The sequence below is a fragment of the Thamnophis sirtalis genome, unplaced genomic scaffold (genome assembly GCF_051295495.1).
Source record: "Thamnophis sirtalis isolate CommonGarterSnake01/CBP01778 unplaced genomic scaffold, rThaSir2_p1.2 scaffold_13, whole genome shotgun sequence".
Classification (NCBI taxonomy): Eukaryota; Metazoa; Chordata; class Lepidosauria; order Squamata; family Natricidae; genus Thamnophis; species Thamnophis sirtalis.
Window position 1 is genome coordinate 1178887 of NW_028261393.1, and position 17846 is coordinate 1196732.

The window sequence follows — 17846 nt, forward strand, 5'->3', positions numbered from 1 at the left end:
TTCACACTCTGCAGGCACATGGCAGGAATTTGAGTCCCCCCCTCCCTTCCCTCCCCCCTCTCCTGACACCTTTCCTGTTGCTTCTGACACCTCCGCCTGGCAAATGCATTTGGAGAGGGGGGGGGACAGAAAGTCTGTCCTGGGAAAATGATTAAGGCCTTCTGGGGAGGAAGGGAGGGAAGGGGAGGGATCCCTGACCTTTGGAGAATGGCTGAGTTCCTTCCAGGGAAGCTGCCGGCCAAAAAGAGACCTGGAAATCCCTTTGGGGATGATTTTCCTTCCTTTTTAAAGTTTCTGGTCCTCAAGACGACCGGGACTCAGAGCAAGGCCCGGAAACTTGTGGATTGGTTCTGTTCCAAGCTCAAGGGTTCTAACCCGCCCCCTCCCCTCAAAAAAAGAGATGAAATGGAGATCCCCAGTCCTGTATTTGTGAGAGTGGTCTGGGATGGTATAATATCTCCTGCCTTGGATAGGGGGGTTGGTCTAGAAGACCTCCAAGGTCCCTTTCAGCCCCAGAAGATTCCCTGATTCAATAAGAAAATGGTGGGGGGGGGGGAATTAGCTGCTCAGAGTTGCCTTGAACTGCGATATGGGCAGCAAATACAATTGATGAGAAAGAGAGAGAGAGATGAAGAAAGAGAAAAGATACGGAAAGTAGATGATAGATAGAAGAGATGACAGACAGCTAGATCAGTGTTTCCCAACCTTGGTGACTTTAAGTCCTGTGGACTTCAACTCCCAGAATCCCCCAGCCAGCATAACTGGCTGGGGAATTCTGGGAGTTGAAGTCCACAGGACTTAAAGTCACCAAGGTTGGGAAACACTGAGCTAGATAGAAAGAAAATCCTTCCTTGGTTTCTTTTCTGCCCTATGGGCTGGTGTGGAAACCTGATTTTGCTATCGGTAGCCTTTGGACTTTGGATTTAATCTTCGTAAATGTCAACGTCCATGAGGCAGTGACCGTTGCCTTGTGAAGGCCAGGGGCAGGACGTCACGGATTACAGCACGCCATTGGTCCCGATTTAGGGCGGCTTGTTGGGCATCGGTTATCGAGAAATGGAGTGGTTGGAGATGGTGAGCCACTTGGGATATCCACGTTTTCTTTGGGGCATTTCGTGCGATTTTTCCACCCATCCGGTCGCAGCGAGTTAATCGATCGGTAAGGTCATCGGCTATTGTCCATACGGCAAACGGTAGCCGATTCAAAGCCCCTCAACTCTGCACTGAGGGGGCAAAACCCCCTTTCTGTTTGAAGGAAGGAAACAGTGGGGAGGATTTCCAGGCTGCTGGTCAAACTGGGAAGGTGTTTTTCCTCTGGGAAAAGTCTTGAAGCCTGACCTCACAGTGGCTGCAAACGAAGCATCCATGTAGGTGATTAGTTCTTTCTCCCCCCTTTTAAGGTAGAATTTAAATCTCCTCAACCTGTTTCTCCACTGACCCAACTAGGTTACGGCATCAATGCTAAGAATGAGTGAGATTGCTGTCGTGGTTTGTCTCCCTTCCAGCACTGATGATGTTGCCTAGTTGGGTCATGAAACGTCTGCAAGAAAACCACCAAGCTCAGAGAGCATCAAAGACCTCAGAACCCTCTTCTTCCTCCTCCTCCCCTTCATCATTCTCCTCCTCCCTTCCTCTTCCCCACAACCCCCCTCTCTTCTAGCACTGATGGTGTTACCTAGTTGGGTCATGAAACGTCTGCAAGAAAACCACCAAGCTCAGAGTGCCACGGTAGTCTTCCTCCTCTCCTCCTCCCCCTCTTCCTCTTCCTCCCCCCTCCCCCTCCTCCCCTTGAGGGCATTTGTAGTTCTTCCTATTCTCCTACTTTAAAATGTTGCTCTCATAGGAAGGATGGACATTAGCAAAATAAATGTACACCTTTCCTATTTTATTTTCGGTTTCTACTTGTTTGTTTTCACAGGAAAAGGCGAGGATGACAATTTAATCCTAACGGGATAACAATAATCATCCCGGTATGTAAGGATCTGGAACTGATTTTGAGCCTCTGCTGCAATCTTCAATAGGATTCCAACGAGGCTCTTAATTGAGATTCATAGCGTGCCATTAATTAATAGGAGGGACCCCCGTTGGCCCTGCTAGCTTCCTTGATTAATTTAAATATCACACACACACACACACCAGGAGTGATACTGTACAGGCTTAGCATCCTTTGGGGCCAGAAAGAGAGGAGGGGATTAAAGTCCCACCTATCAGCCCATCACAAATCTCATTTTACAAATTTGTTACCCGGTTAACCAAGTGAGTTTGGGGGAGAAGAACCGCATGGCTTTGAACACAGCTGACTGCATCAGCCCCCCCCCATTTCAACGTCCATGGCCCCCCCCAAGGGGGGGGAGAAAGACTCCGGAGGGGGGCAGGTGTTGCTATTAGCATACAGCTGATGCCGCCCCTCCCCAGCCCTTTCAAGCGAGCAAAACAGCCCCTCCCAGCCGACCCCCCCCCCATCGGCTCTTTTAGTGCTTAGAGTGGGGGGGGGGTCTTTGTGAAGTCGCTGCGGGTTGCAAGAAGGGGCCTTTGCCCGGAAGGGACCCCACTTCCCCGGCCTCAATAGCGAATTCGCTCCGGTTCTGGGACTCGCGCCCGCTGAGTCGCACAAGCGATTTGCACACAAGGCACCAAGAGGCTGCGAGTGCAACACACCGGGGGGGTGGGGTGGGGGCTCTGCTGAACCCGGGCTTGTTAAAGCAGAAAGAGGGGGGGGGTCTGTACCGCACAGGACCTTAGCAGCCACGCTCCCGAGCCTTTGCAACAGGCCAGGCTGGAAGCCAAGATGGGGAGGGGAGGATGAGGGGAGCGGGGGGGGGGGGGTTAGACATGGCATGAAACAGACCCCCCCCCTTTGCAGGAACCAGGGGTGCCCTGGAGTTGTGGCCGGAGGTCACAGAGCAGACCTTCCAACTTTCCAGCCTCCCTCCCCCTCTCCCACCCACCCCAAAACCCGCTTCACTTCGGGGGCGCCTTTCCCTCTTCTGCACCCCCCCTTTGCAACGGGACGGGGCTCAAAGGAGGAAGAGGAAGCGGGGCGTTTCGGGGGCAGCGGCGGCTCTTCCCAAGCCACGCAAGGGCTGCCTGGCGGGCAGGAATTCGGCAGGTGCCGCTTCTGCAGCCCTGTCCTTGCAAAGCCGCACCGGTTGGGTCGCTGCCTGCCAGGGGTGGCAGAGGGGCTGCGGGGACGGCGGGGCATCGGCCCCCGGAGCAGAGAGGCAGAGGAGCCCGCCGCCCCCTCCCCGGGGCCGAAGGGGAGGCTCCCCCGACGCCAAGCAGGGGAGCAGCCGGGGGGCGGGGCCTGGGCGTGGCCAGGGAGGGGAGGGGGCGCGGGGGGGCGGGGGCGTCCGGCCGATAAAAGGCGCGCCGGGGTCTCCCTCCGCCACTCCTGCCCGTCTCTCGGCGCTTCTCCTGCTCCGCGCCGCCTCTCCGCCTCCGCCGCGCCTCTTAGGATCGCTCTGCCCCCCGCAGGCAGTTCCATGGCCCCCAGCCTCGTCGCCGCCGCTGCCGCCGCCCCCCTCCTGCTGCTCCTGCTGCTCGCCGCCCCGCCGGTAAGTGCGCTGCGCGGCCCGCGATCCTCGCTCGGGATGCGCCCAGGAGGCAACTCCGCCCGGCGGTCGCTAAAGCCCGAGGCGCGCCTCCAGGAGCGGCGCAGCCCGGATGGCATGGAGAAACGACCGCTCCCATCGTTCCCAGCCGGCTGCGCCCCCCGGAGCCTCTCGGTCCCTCCGCCGCTTTCGCCCTCGGAGCCCCTGCGCTCCCTCTCTGGATGCCGCGCTCCGGAGCAAGGGCAGCGAGCGGAGCCCAGGTTCGCCCTCGGGGTCCTGAGCCCGGAATCCGGGCGAGCCGCGCAGCCAACTCTCCGCGGGGTTTAAGCAGGAGTCCCCGCGCCTGCCCCCCTCCCACGGGAGTTTCTTGCGGGGCGGGAGAAGGGGCGCTGAAGAAGCCGCGGGAGGGAGGGGGCACCTTTCGGACTGCTGCTTGTTAAGGGGTGGGGGCGCTTGGGTGCCAGGAGGAACCCCCTACTCCGGGGCTGCGGCTCTGCAGGCGCCGTCAGGAGTTTAGAGCGGATCTTCTTGGAGAAGGTGTGAAAGAGGAAAAAGAAAGGGGGAGAGAAAGAGGGAGGAAGAAGGAGAGGGAGGGAAGGAAGGAAAAGGGAAAGGAAGAAGGAAGGAAAGGAAAGAGGAGTAAAGAAGGAGGGAGGGAGGGAGGGAGGGAGAAGTCAGTTACGGAAGGGACTTGAAGGAAGGACTGCGAAGTCTGGTGATAGAAGGAAGCGGTGAAAGGGATTTCAAGCATCCTGCAGGGATAAAGTTCCATGCCTGCAATCCTCCCCCCCCCCCCCCGCAGGGTGGCTATCCTGAGCTGGCCTACCTTGCAGGGCCGCCCTCCCCTACTCCCAACCCCTTTTGCGATTCTCTCAAGATGATGAGCCCTCCTTTCCTGCGCTGAGAGGCTGCCTCCGCTGGCATCCTGGCATTTACAGCTGTGTGTGTGTGATTTTTTTTTAACGTTGTTGCCGCAGGTGCCCCCCCCCAAGACTACTAACCCCCCCCCCGCCCCTTCTCCCCTTTAATAAGCTAAAATTCAAGCCTTTTTATCAAAGTCTGGAGGAATTTTCGCAGTTTTAAGCTCGGGTTTCCTTCAGCGGGCATCACCCAGCTCAAAGTTAAAGCGAGCAATGTAGGGAAACAGGGGCTGGGGGGGGGTGAGGCCCCTCCCCAGATTCCACCATTACCTAATTGTGGCCCTCATTCCACCCCCCCCACAGCCCTTGCAGACAGCCAGCCTCCTTCCTTTCCTCCTGCAAATTCTGCAACCTGTCAATCAAACCAATTTCGTTGCGTTTAAGTACAATGACAAGAAAGATTATACTATACCAAACAGAAAGACTTGTGGAGAAATTTATCAAAAAGATGAACCGATTTATTAAAGGATTAGACAGCCGCTTGACCAGGATGGTATAAAAAACTCCTGCCTTGGTCAGAGGGTTGGACTAGAGGACCTCTAAGGTCCCTTCCAGCCCTCAAGGTCCATACTTTATGTTCTCAAAACCTAAAAAATCTTTTGTGGGGTTTGGCCTCTTAACAATCAGACACGAGAATCCAGGAAGGCTGATTGTGGGATTGGGTTAATTCTGGTTATTTTATTTATTTTTATCTACTTATTTATTCGATTTGTATTTCTATAGCCACCCAACTCAGCCCAGGGACACTGTTGCTAGAACCTTCTTTGCTTTTGGCTAAAATGTTCGATTTAGAAAATTTCATTTTCTGCAGAATTTAAGGCAGCCGTTTGGGGGTGGGAAACTGCAGGAATCTGTCTGTCTGTCTATCTATCTCTATCTCTATCTATCTATCTATCATCTATCTATCTATCTATCTATCTATCTATCTATCTATCATCAATCTATCTATCTTCTATCTATCTATCTATCTATCTATCCATCTATCATCTATCTATCTATCATCTATCTATCTATCTATCTATCTATCTATCTATCTATCTATCTATTAATCTATCTATCTATCTATCTATCTATCTATCTATCTATCTATCTATCTATCTATCTATCTGGGTGAAATGAGGACCCAGACTGTGGGGGCAATATGCTGACTCTGTAAACCGCTTAGAGAGGGCTGAAAGCCCTATGAAGCGGTATATAAGTCTAACTGCTATTGCTATCTATCTATCTATCTATCTATCTATCTATCTATCTATCTATCTATCTATCTATCTATCTATCATCAATCTATCTATCTTCTATCTATCTATCTATCTATCTATCTATCATCTATCATCTATCTATCCATCTATCCATCTATCATCTATCTATCTATCATCTATCTATCTATCTATCTATCTATCTATCTATCTATTAATCTATCTATCTATCTATCTATCTATCTATCATCAATCTATCTATCTTCTATCTATCTATCTATCTATCTATCTATCTATCATCTATCATCTATCATCTATCTATCCATCTATCCATCTATCATCTATCTATCTATCATCTATCTATCTATCTATTAATCTATCTATCTATCTATCTATCTATTAATCTATCTATCTATCTATCTATCTATCTATCTATCTATCTATCTTCTATCTATCTATCTATCTATCTATCTATCTATCTATCTATCCATCATCTATTTATATCTATCTATCTATCTATCTATCATCTATCTATCTATCTATCTATCTATCTATCTATCTATCTATCTATCTATCTATCTATCTATCTATCTCAGTGCTTCTCAACCTTAGCCCACCTGAAGATGCGTGGACTTCAACTCCCAGAATTCCCTAGCCAGCTCTGCTGGCTGGGGGATTCTGGGAGTTGAAGTCCACGCATCTTCAGGTGGGCTAAGGTTGAGAAACACTGATCTATCTAATTACATTTATTTTCCAACCATTTGGTATCCAACAAGTCTTTGAACCTGGATTTATGGTTTGTGGTGTGAGCTGGGAATCCTGGCTTGGCGTCTGTAAAGAAGGTTTAAGGTTTAGCATCTAACCAAAGGGGGTGAATCCTCTCTTGGGGTGACCCAGGGACGGGGCGAAAGATGACCGATGGAGGAAGGATTCCCAGGCATAGCTGACATGCTCAATTCCCTTTTTTTCCCCCCCAAACAGGCCGAGCCAGCGGGAGTCTTCGAACTCCAGGTGCATGCCTTCACCACCAGCAACCCCCAGAAATTCTGCCGGGGAGCTCAGCCCTGCCACCTCTTCTTCCGGGTCTGCCTCAAACACGCCCAGGCTGTGGTCTCCCCAGAGCCCCCCTGCACCTTTGGGGCAGCCCTGAGCAATGTCGTCCCCGCAGATCGTCATGCTGTGGCTGCCACTGGACTCATCCGCGTCCCCTTCCACTTCAAGTGGCCGGTGAGATACCCCTTCCGCATCCCCTTCGCCCCCCCTCCCTTGTCTTCCATTGTCTTCTCCTGCAGCAAACATAGAAACTCGGTGTGTGATTAATTAATTTATTATTATTATTAGGAAATTTATTTGCCGCTTGTCACGTAGCCAAAGAGTCTGGATTTGCAACCATGTTCCTCCCACGGGCCATTTCCTGCTCCTCTTTTCCTTGCTTCTTTGGGGTTCCCATCACTTCTCATGGGGGGGGGAGGTTATTGTCCTTCGGTTTGGGGTGCTTTCGTGGCTTGGAATGTGGGGATCGTAGTTCTATGCGCCGTGACCTCTCAAAACCGCGGAGGAGAAAACAGCGCTCGACGAAAGCGCACATGTGATGTCATCACAGCGCAATGAAAAAAATTAAAAATTGAAATAAAATTAAAGCAAGCCGATTCACATAGAGGTAAGGGTTAGGGTTAGGTTAAGGGTTAGGGTTAGGTTAAGGGTTAGGGTTAGGTTTAGAGCGTTAGCATTACGTTTAGCGTTAGGTTAAGGGTTAGCGTTAGGTTTAGCGTTACATTAACGGTTAGGTTTAGGGTTAGATTTAGGGTTAGGTTAAGGGTTAGGGTTAGGTTTAGGGTTAGGTTTGGGGGGGGGTTAGGGTAAGGTTTTCGCTTTATTTTTACATATTTCGATCACAGCGCGATGTTTTCGTCGCGCTGTGATGACGTCAAATGCACGCGATTTTGTACTCTGCGGTTTTGTGGTGGAACCCTATGCGCGACGCAAAAGTTGGAAGAAGGGAAGGGGGGAGAGGTGGGTTTTGCCACTGTTTGGAGAAGTCAACGGATCTCTTTAATTTTCTTCAAAGGTTGGGGGGGTCATCATGGCCTTGCCCTGTCTTACAGCATGATTTTTTTTGGGGGGGGTGTCAGTTGGTATGGGCTAAACTCTCTTGACCAGACTGGGAGTTCTAGTCCTGCCTTAAGAGATGAAAGTTGGGTGTTTTTTATGCCAGTCAGCAGGAGACGGTGAGTTCTAGTCCTGCCTTAGCCGTGAAAGCCAGCTAGGTGACTTTGGGCCAGTCGCTCCCTCCCTCTTCAGCCCAACCACTTCGCAGAGTTGTTATTGCCGGGGTGTGTGTGTGTAAAAAATAGGAGGAGGAAGTTACAGATGTTTCCCACCTTAAGTTGTTTTGCAAAAACTTCTGCTTCCTTTTTCAACCCCGTCTTTCCGTCCCTGGGAAGAAAGGCAGATTGGGCGGGGGGGGGAGGAGTGTGTGTGTGTGTGTGTGTGTGTGTGTGAGAGAGCCGAGGTGGTGCAGTGGTTAAATGCAGCACAGCAGGCTACTTCAGCTGACTGCAGTTCTGCAGTTCGGCTGTTCAAATCTCACCGGCTCAGGGTCGACTCAGCCTTCCATCCTTCCGAGGTGGGTGAAATGAGGACCCGGATTGTTGTTGGGGGCGATATGCTGACTCTGTAAACCGCTTAGAGAGGGCTGAAAGCCCTATGAAGCGGTATATAAGTCTAACTGCTACTGCTGCTACTGCTACTGTTTCTGCTCACACTTGGAAGCTGCTGATTCCTTTGTGCAGAGTGGCGTCTTCACAATGCAACAATTTTCACTTGTCTAAGGGTGGATTTACGCCGATCCTTGAGTTCCCAATTAGGCGTGGAAACTTCACCCTCCTTCCAGGCTCCTGGCAACTTGGCTTGGTACTTGCGTATCGCGGCACAGGGTGATTTGCCCTGTCTCCAGTGGCAAATCTTAATAAGGAGGGGAAAAAAAACTTTATTAACTCTTGCCAGGGATGTATTTTAGGGGTTCCCCATCTTGAGAATAACTCCCTTTACCTTTCCGAGAAGATGGTGAGGTGCTGCCCCCTAGTGGGGCAAGCAGGGAAGTTACCGGTCTCCAGAGAGTTTTGCGTAGGGAGCAACTGAGTTTAGTTCAGGGGGGGGGTCCCCTTTTGGCGCATGCTGGCTGGGGACTTCTTGGAGTTGAAGCCCACAAGTCTTAACGTTGCCAAGGATGGACGCCTCTGCATTAGTCAATGGCTGCCGTGTTTCATACACCCAGACGTTTGCTCTGAGCAAACCATGTTTCAGCCAATGATGGCTTAGAGTCTCTGGAACCAACATTTCCTTTCTCTGGTTTGTTGCTGATGTTTTGCACTCCACACTGGACAGACAATTCACCCTGTTAGGTCCTCAATCTAGAGCAGTGTTTCTCAACCTTGGCAACTTGAAGATGTCTGGACTTCAACTCCCAGAATTCCCCAGCCAGCATTCGCTGGCTGGGGAATTCTGGGAGTTGAAATCCAGACATCTTCAAGTTGCCAAGGTTGAGAAACACTGATCTAGAGTTTGTCCACCTTGACAAAGTTGGCTTACAATAATACAGGTAGCTCTCAACTTAAAATATGCCTCATTTTAGTGAGCATTCAGAGTTATGACAGCACACACACCAAAAGTCACTTATGACCGTTTCCCCCCACATTTACGACCGTTGCGGCATCCCTGTGGTCAAAATTCAGACGATTTGACAACTGTCTCATGCTTATAACGGTTGCTGTGTCCCGGGGTCCCGTGATCCCCTTTTGCAACCTTCTGACGTAAATAGAGAAGCTGGGTTCACTTAACGACCGGGTTCCTAACTTAATAGCTGTAGCGATTCACTTAATGACTGTGGCAAGAAAAAAAAACACTGGTTAAAAACACAGTCCAACTGAAAGAGCAAAGAAGAAAAATGAAGAGAAGGATTAGGGAAAACATGCTAGGATTCTTCCAATGTTTGAGGAAGAAGAGGGGATGAATTTATTTTTCAAAGCACCTGGACGAGAAGCAACGGATGGAAACTAGCCAAGGAGAGAAGCAACATGGAATTGAGGAGAAATTTATTTAATTGTGAGAACAATCCGTGGAATGGCTTCCTTCCAGAAGTTGTAAGTGCTCCAGAACTGCAGGTTTTTAAGAAGAGATGGTAGAGGCACTCCTACCTGAGCAGGGGGTTGGTCTAGAAGACCTCCCAGGTCCCTTCCAACTCTCTGATTCTGTTAAAAGGCAGCATTTTGGGCTCATGTCAGAAGAGCCTCTAACAGGAGTCAGGACAATGATTGTAGTAGAGTCCTTGTCAACCCATCTGAATTGTTATTACTTATCTCTTTCCTCCTTTCAGGATTTTGTAACATTTCTCTCTCTTTTTTTCCCTTCCTTTTTTCCTCCCCAGGGAACTTTTTCCCTCATTATTGAATCCTGGAGGGCTGAATCCGTCGAAGAGCCATCCACAGGTAAGCTGCCCCCGCCCCCCCCTTCCCCTTTGTGACTCCTTCACACCCAGTTTGTGATCAAACTGTAAATATTGTTGGAACTAAACAGCAGGCATAAAAACACATTTCTGTTCCTAACAAGTTTTGAAATGAAAGTTTCCTATATATATATATATATATATATATATATATATATATATATATATATATATATATATATATATATATATATATATATATATATATATATATATATATATATGTAAAAAATCTAATAGATACCTTTCACCCTGGCTTCGCTGATAACGGATAAGAGCCTGTGGCCTAATGGCTAAGATCCCTGCCTAGTATGTAATACAGCCCAGGTTCAAATCCCAGGAAGGGTATGGCTGATAAATAAATAAAGGGAGACTAGTATAGATCTATTTCAAGCTATTTAGCTCTCATCAGCTAGCCATACCCTTACTGGGATTCGAACCTGGGCTGTATTACATCTTAGGCAGATGTGTTAACCACTAAGTCACATGGTTCTCCTCCTTTATCAGCTGAGCCAGGGAAATAGGTATGTATTTAGTGTCAGAACCCCTGGTATGCCCAAATATGGGAGGAAGCCCACTGCTTCCATTCTCTGTCCATCGGCTCGTCACAAGAGACCATCCAGACAGAAACCCAATATTTTTACTGTTGCCTTTGTTACATTTGTGTTGTATTTGTGCTGATAAATAAATAAAGGGAGACTAGTATAGATCTATTTCAAGCTATTTAGCTCTCATCAGCTAGCCATACCCTTACTGGGATTCGAACCTGGGCTAGCTGTAAGGGTATGGCTAGCTGATGAGAGCTAAATAGCTTGAAATAGATCTATACTAGTCTCCCTTTATTTATTTATCAGCACAAATAGAACAAAATGTAACAAAAAGGCAACAGTAAAAATATTGAGTATATATATTAAAGACTAATAGATTGTGGGGCCCTTGGTGCTGTCTGCGCGTGGTGGTTTCCATGCGGACGTTTCATTACCCAACTAGGGAACATCATCAGTGCTAGGAGGGAGCGGGCTCTAACTCTCATTTTAAATCAAATATATTAACTGCAAGACTTGTCGGTTGGGCATTATTGCAAGGCACAATTCAACAGGTTGGGCTGGGCATCATGCTTGCCAATTAAATGGTTTATTTTTTCCCCCCAAATACCACCGAGAGAAAGGAGTTGCCATCCCCATTTGATTATCCCTATATCAATGCAACTTTTTAAGAATGTGTGGGTTTCGATTCGCAGAGTCCCCTAGCCAAAGTCATAGCAATTCTCCAGCTTTAATAGCCTGCATCAGTGTTTTCCAATCTTTGCAACTTTAAGATGTGTGGGCTATAATTCCCAGAATTCTCTCTAAGCGGTTTACAGAGTCAGCATATCGGCCCCAACAACAATCCGGGTCCTCATTTTACCCACCTCGGAAGGATGGAAGGCTGAGTCAACCTTGAGCCTGGTGGGATTTGAACAGCCGAACTGCTGAACTGCAGTCAGTTGAAGTAGCCTGCAGTGCTGCATTTAACCACTGCGCCACCTTGGGTCTCCCAGCCTTCCTTTCCTTTCGAAGGGTCTGCTGATGACCCTCCGTCCTCTCTCCTCCATCCAGAGGACCCCCAGAGGCTGATCAGCCGGTTGGCGACTCGACGCCGTCTGGCGGTGGGCGAGGAGTGGTCCCAAGATGTGCAGCTGGGCGACCAGAGCGAGCTGCGCTACTCCTACCACGTCACCTGCGACGAGCACTACTACGGGGAGAGCTGCTCCGATTACTGCCGGCCGCGGGACGACACCTTCGGCCATTACACCTGCGATGAGCTGGGCCGTCGCATCTGCCTTGCCGGATGGCAGGGAGATTATTGCTCGGAACGTGAGTAGCCGGGGAGGGGCAGCCCCCCCCCACCTCCCCACCCCCCAGGGGCTTCCTGGCTTGTCCCCCCCACTTTGGACCCTGAAACAAAGCCCCCCCAGACTCATTAGAGTCTTTGTCTCTGAACTTGGCAAACTTTTAAGACTTGTGGACTTCAACTCCCAGAATTCCTCAGCCCACACTGGCTGGGGAATTCTGGGAGTTGAAGTCCATAAGTCTTAAGGATTTGCCAAGTTTGGAGACCCCTGCCCAGGCCTAGGTGAGCTTTTAGACAAGTCCCCCAGCCCCAATTTGAGGCCTTGAACAACTCCCCCAGCCCCAATTGACACCTTAGACATGGCCTCCAGCCTAGCTGACCCCCTCCTCAAAGCTGGCTGAGGAAGTCTGGGAGTTGAAGTCCACCAGTCTTAAAGTGGGCCAAGGTTGGAGACCCCTGCAATAGAGACTTATATAATTGGAAGAGACCTTGGAGGTCTTCTAGTCCGACCCTAAAGTATTCCACACAAATGGTTGTCCTCTCTCTTCTTGAATATCCTCCAGTGATGGAGCGCCCACAACTTCTGGAGGCAGGTAGTTCCACTGGTGTATTGTCCTCAGGAAGTTTCTCCTTAGTTCTAAATTGGATCTCACCTTGATGAGGTTCCACCTGTTGCTTCTCGGCTCTCCAGAATCCCTGGTCCCTGATCCCCGACGTGTCCACAGGACACGCGGGAAAACTGGGAGGAGGATGGAAGGGCAAAGGGATCCCCCCAAGTCTTCACCCCAGGGAAGGGGACGCCAGATGTGGAGGGAAAGATCTGCTCAGGGCCATTTTGGCTAGCCCCTCTCCCGTGGGAATAGATCTCGGCTACAAGGATGCCCCCTCCTGTATGTAACAAAATAAAATAAAATTATATATATAAAAAAAAGGATGCCCCCTCCTCCACCACCCCGGCGGCTTTATTGAGGGACAAAGCAGGGGTGAAATCCACCCAGTTTGGCCCAGTTCAGCCAAACTGGTAGGGATGATTCTGCAAACCGGTAGTAGCTGTGAGCCGCGCGATCCTTGGAAGCTTTTTCCCCTGCTTTTTAAAACATTTTAAAAATGCTTTAAAAAGCTTTTTAAAAAGCTGAAAGTGAAAAAAAGTCGATCAGGCCCACCCTGTCACATGACCCCCCCTCCACCAAGCCACGCCCACAGAACCAGCAAAAAAAAGGGGGGGAATAGATTTCACCCCTGGGACAAAGCCTCCCCTTGGAGCCTTGACATACGGAGGGGCTGGTTAAGTTCCCCGGGAGGGGCTGCATGGGGGAAAGGGGGGGATTAGAGAGGGTCAGGTGAGTATTTTGCCTGCTCCCTTTGTCCCTGGGAAGCCCCTCGGCTGAGGGAGGAAGCTGGTGGGTGGGTGGGTTTCATGTGCTCCCCCTTTTCTCCCCCCCCCGACCTCCACTTGTGCTCCCAAGAGGACGTGTGTGTGTGTGTGTGTGTGTGAGTGAGAGAGAGAGAGAGAGAGAGAGAGTGTGAGTGAGTGGTCCAGCCCAGTCAGGCCACCAGAGGGAGGGTCCCATGCTTTGGGGGCGTGGCCAACAGGTACGGTTGGAGCCAGGTAGTGATTTGATTGATTTGATTTGATTTTATTATATTTATATGCCGCCCTTTCCCCCCCCCCCCCGAAGGGGACTCAGGGCGGCTCACAATTCAAATCAGGGAAGGGGTGCAGTGATGCCGTTTCAAACGGGGGAATGACGCAGAAAGGGGTATACAGGTGAAACCCCCCCCCCCAATAATTAAATCAGGTTAGGTGATTCCAACAGGCTAAATATTATCACTTTTAAAATGCTTAAATGTCAGAAAGAAATCACAGCTCACTTCTGACTTACTTAAGAAGTTCCTTCTTTTCTCCTTTCTCTCTAAAATAGGGGAACTTAGAAATGTTAGCTTTTGCAAAAACGGAAACCACTAAAATTAGTTATAGACGCATGCGAAATTGTGACAGTCGACGTATGCCCAAGTTTGTTGCCAGCAGGAAAAGCAACTCTCTCTCTCTCTCTCTCTCTCTGCCCCCCTCCCTGCTCACCTCCTCGCTTCCTCCCTTGCAGCCATCTGCCTGGCGGAGTGCAGCCGCAGCCACGGCTACTGCGAGAAGCCCGGCGAGTGCAAATGCCGGATCGGCTGGCAGGGCGCCTCCTGCGACGAGTGCGTGCGCTACCCTGGCTGCCTCCACGGCTCCTGCCTGCAGCCCTGGCAGTGCAATTGCCAGGAGGGCTGGGGGGGCCTCTTCTGCAACCAGGACCTCAACTACTGCACCAACCACCACCCCTGCCAGAACGGGGCCACCTGCACCAACACGGGCCAAGGGAGTTACACCTGCACCTGCCCGGCGGGCTTTGTGGGGAACAACTGCCAGGTGGAAGTCAACGAATGCGACAGCGGCCCCTGCAGGAACGGAGGCAGCTGCAGCGTCAGTATTGCCCCCCGCCCCCCCACCCCCTCCGATCCTGCCCTCTGACCCTCCTCCCCCCCTCCCAGGGCAAGTCCTCAGCCTTCGAAGCAGAGGGGTAGAGGGTTGGGCCCATGAGAGGGGCCTCTGGAGCAGGGGTCTCCAGCCTTGGCAAAGGCTTGTGGACTTCAACTCCCAGAATTCCTCAGCCAACATTGACCGAGGGATTCTGGGAGTGGAAGTCCAGAAGTCTTAAAAGTTTGCCAAGTTTGGAGACTCTGCCTTAGGCATGGCCCCCAGGCCTTAGACAAGTCCCCCAGCCCCATTTCAGGCCTTGAACAAGTCCCCCAGCCCCAACTGACGTCTTAGACACGGCCTCCATCCTAGCTGACCCCTTATACATAGCCCCCAGACTCAATTGAGCCCTTAGACATACTGTAGCCCCATTTTGGCCTTAGATAAAGCCCCCAGACTCAAAAAGCCCAGCGGTGGATTTCTGCCGTAGCCGCCTAACGTCGCCTCTTCGAATGGGTGAATTGTACATTGAGTTCATCCATCGATTGACGGAATTCAGGGGTGCCTGGCTGGGGGATTCTGGGAGTTGAAGTCCACCCTTCTTCAAGCTGCTAAAGTTACGAAGCAATTCTCGGCTTCGAGGCAGCGATGGGGAGCTGAACCCCCCTCTTGGTGTCTCGTTCTCAACATTTTGAAGGGGGTGCCAGAAAAATGGGGGGGGTGTTTAAGGTCCCACACCAATCTCTGCCCCCAAAGCTGCCCCCCCCACCCCCAGGATTGGAGAGGGCAGCCCCAGGGAATGGATTCCCTCCTCGGGATCCAGGAGGAAGAAGTCACGGAGGTCTGCAAGGTTTTGGGGGTGCTTCGCCTCCCCGAATTCCTCACTCGAAACTTGAGAACTATAAGTTGGAGGGCCAGAAGCACCGAGCGCTTCCTGTCACATCCAAAGCACATCTTGGGACCCTCAGATTTTCAGAAGGGTTGGGGGGACAAAGAGGAGGAGGAGGAGGAGGAGAGAAGGAACACATTTGGGGGGGCAGCAAGGCTGCTTGGCCTGCAACCAGAGAGGCAGGGAAGATTGGTGGGGTGTCACTTTCTGGGGAGGGGGTTTCTTATGCCCAATACACACGTCAGGTAGGTCCCCAGCTGTTTTCCAGAGCTGCTCTGCTCAGCACCCGGACTTATCTGCCCTGGCCCTCCCAGGGCACTCGGGCAGCCTAGTTCCACACCCTGGCAGGAGGAACGGAGAAAGAATTCGCATTCACTGCTGTGGGGGTTGGGACCACACAACACCGGGAGCAACTCGCTAGGGTGACACTGCCCTGTCTCTTCCCTTGCCCGAATGGCCCCGACTCTTCTCCATTGGTTGACCTCTTAAGGGGGAGGAGGGGGGGGCGGAATGAAGGGATGGGGGACCACTAAGTAATGCAGCTGTGAAAAACAAAATGTTGTTGCAGAAGGAGGGGATGTTGTGTGGTGTAGGGGCCCAAATACAAACTTGGGTTAAAGGAGGGAGGTTTGGGGAGGGGCTGGTGGTCCTGTTCTGTTTCCAGCCGTTCTCAGACTTCTGTGAAGTGTTTCCACCTGCATTCAGGCTCATTCCCTCCCTCCCTCCCTTCCTCTTTCTTTCTTTCTTTCTTTCTTTCTTTCTTTCTTTCTTTCTTTCTTTTTCTTTCTTTCTCCCTCCCGTTTTTGCTCCAGTGACTGAGGGTGGTAATATGCAGCTAATCAAGGACAGCTAGCAAAGTCCTGTGGTTTATTTACTTATTTGAATAATTGTTATCCCTCCTTCATTATTTGTAAATAACTCAAGTCAGCAAGCACACCTAATCCCCCTCCTGTTTTCCCCCCCTCAACAACAACCCTGTGAGGTGGGCTGGGCTGAGAGAGGACGACTGACCCAAAGTCACCCACCCAGTGTTCCTGCCCCCTGCGGTCTCCCCCTCCCTGCCCCGCAGGGCTTCCTTCCAGCCCCTCCTCCTCATCCTCGCGGCCTTCCTCTTAACTGGCTAGATGTGTGGAAGAGGGGCATCAAGACCGGCCCACCAGTGCTGACCACCAGCTGACCACAAGCCAGATCGATCCTTCCATTCCCCACCAGTCAGGGAGGGCAGAAGCAGCTTCTTGGATGAGAAGCAAAACATTTTTCAAAAGAGGAGGAAAGAAGCAAGGAAGTTGAGTTGCCTTTTTTTTGCGGGGGGGGGGGGGAGCCCTTTTGGGACAACCAGGATATGAATGGCTGAGAACCTCCATAGGTCTCCCTTTGGGAAACTAAAATGGCCAAAGGCTGGTGGGGGTGTTGTGTGCAGGCCAGGTGGGATTGGGTTGATTCTTGGAGCCCTCTCAGGTAGGTAGGTAGGTAGATAGGTAGGTAGGTGGATAGATGGATAGATAGATGATAGATAGATAGATAAATAGATAGATAAATAGATAGATAGATAGAAAATAAATAGATAGATATATGGATGGATGGATGGATGGATAGATAGAAAAATAAATAGATATATGGATAGATAAATAGATAGATAGATAGATAGATAGATAGATAGATAGATAGATAGATAGATAGATAGATAGATAGATTAGATAGATAGATAGATAGATAGATAGATAGATAGATAGACAGACAGACAGACAGATAGATAGATGATAGATAGGTAGATGATAGATAGGTAGATAGATAGATGATAGATAGATAGAAAAATAAATAGATAAGATATATGGATGGATGGATGGATGGATGGATGGATGGATGGATGGATAGATAGATAGATAGATAGATAGATAGATAGATAGATAGATAGATAGATAGATAGATGATAGGTAGGTAGGTAGATAGATAGGTAGATAGATAAATAAGTAGATAGATAAATAAATAGATATATGGATGGATAGATAGACAGACAGACAGATGATAGATAGATAGATAGATAGATAGATAATAGATAGATAGATAAATAGATAGATAAATAGATAGATAGATAGAAAATAAATAGATAGATATATGGATGGATGGATGGATGGATAGATAGAAAAATAAATAGATATATGGATAGATAAATAGATAGATGATAGATAGATAGATGATAGATAGATAATGATAGATAGATAGATAGATAGATAGACAGACAGACAGATAGATAGATGATAGATAGGTAGATGATAGATAGGTAGATAGATAGATGATAGATAGATAGAAAAATAAATAGATAAGATATATGGATGGATGGATGGATGGATAGATAGATAGATAGATAGATGATAGATAGATAGATAGATAGATGATAGGTAGGTAGGTAGATAGATAGGTAGATAGATAAATAAGTAGATAGATAAATAAATAGATATATGGATGGATAGATAGACAGACAGACAGATGATAGA

At 49.6% G+C, this 17846-nt stretch overlaps 1 protein-coding gene across 1 annotated transcript in view; it reads left to right on the forward strand.

Annotated features, from left to right (window-relative positions):
- The first annotated feature begins 1056 nt into the window (after nt 1-1056).
- Nucleotides 1057-17846, forward strand: part of DLL3 (delta like canonical Notch ligand 3) — a 28941-nt gene continuing 12151 nt past the window's right edge. Inside the window, exons 1-5 of the mRNA XM_087727934.1 lie at nt 1057-1074; nt 6649-6894; nt 10094-10154; nt 11770-12027; nt 14107-14468. Of these exons, the coding sequence (XP_087584060.1) occupies nt 1057-1074; nt 6649-6894; nt 10094-10154; nt 11770-12027; nt 14107-14468 (945 nt within the window). The remainder of the gene's footprint in view (nt 1075-6648; nt 6895-10093; nt 10155-11769; nt 12028-14106; nt 14469-17846) is intronic.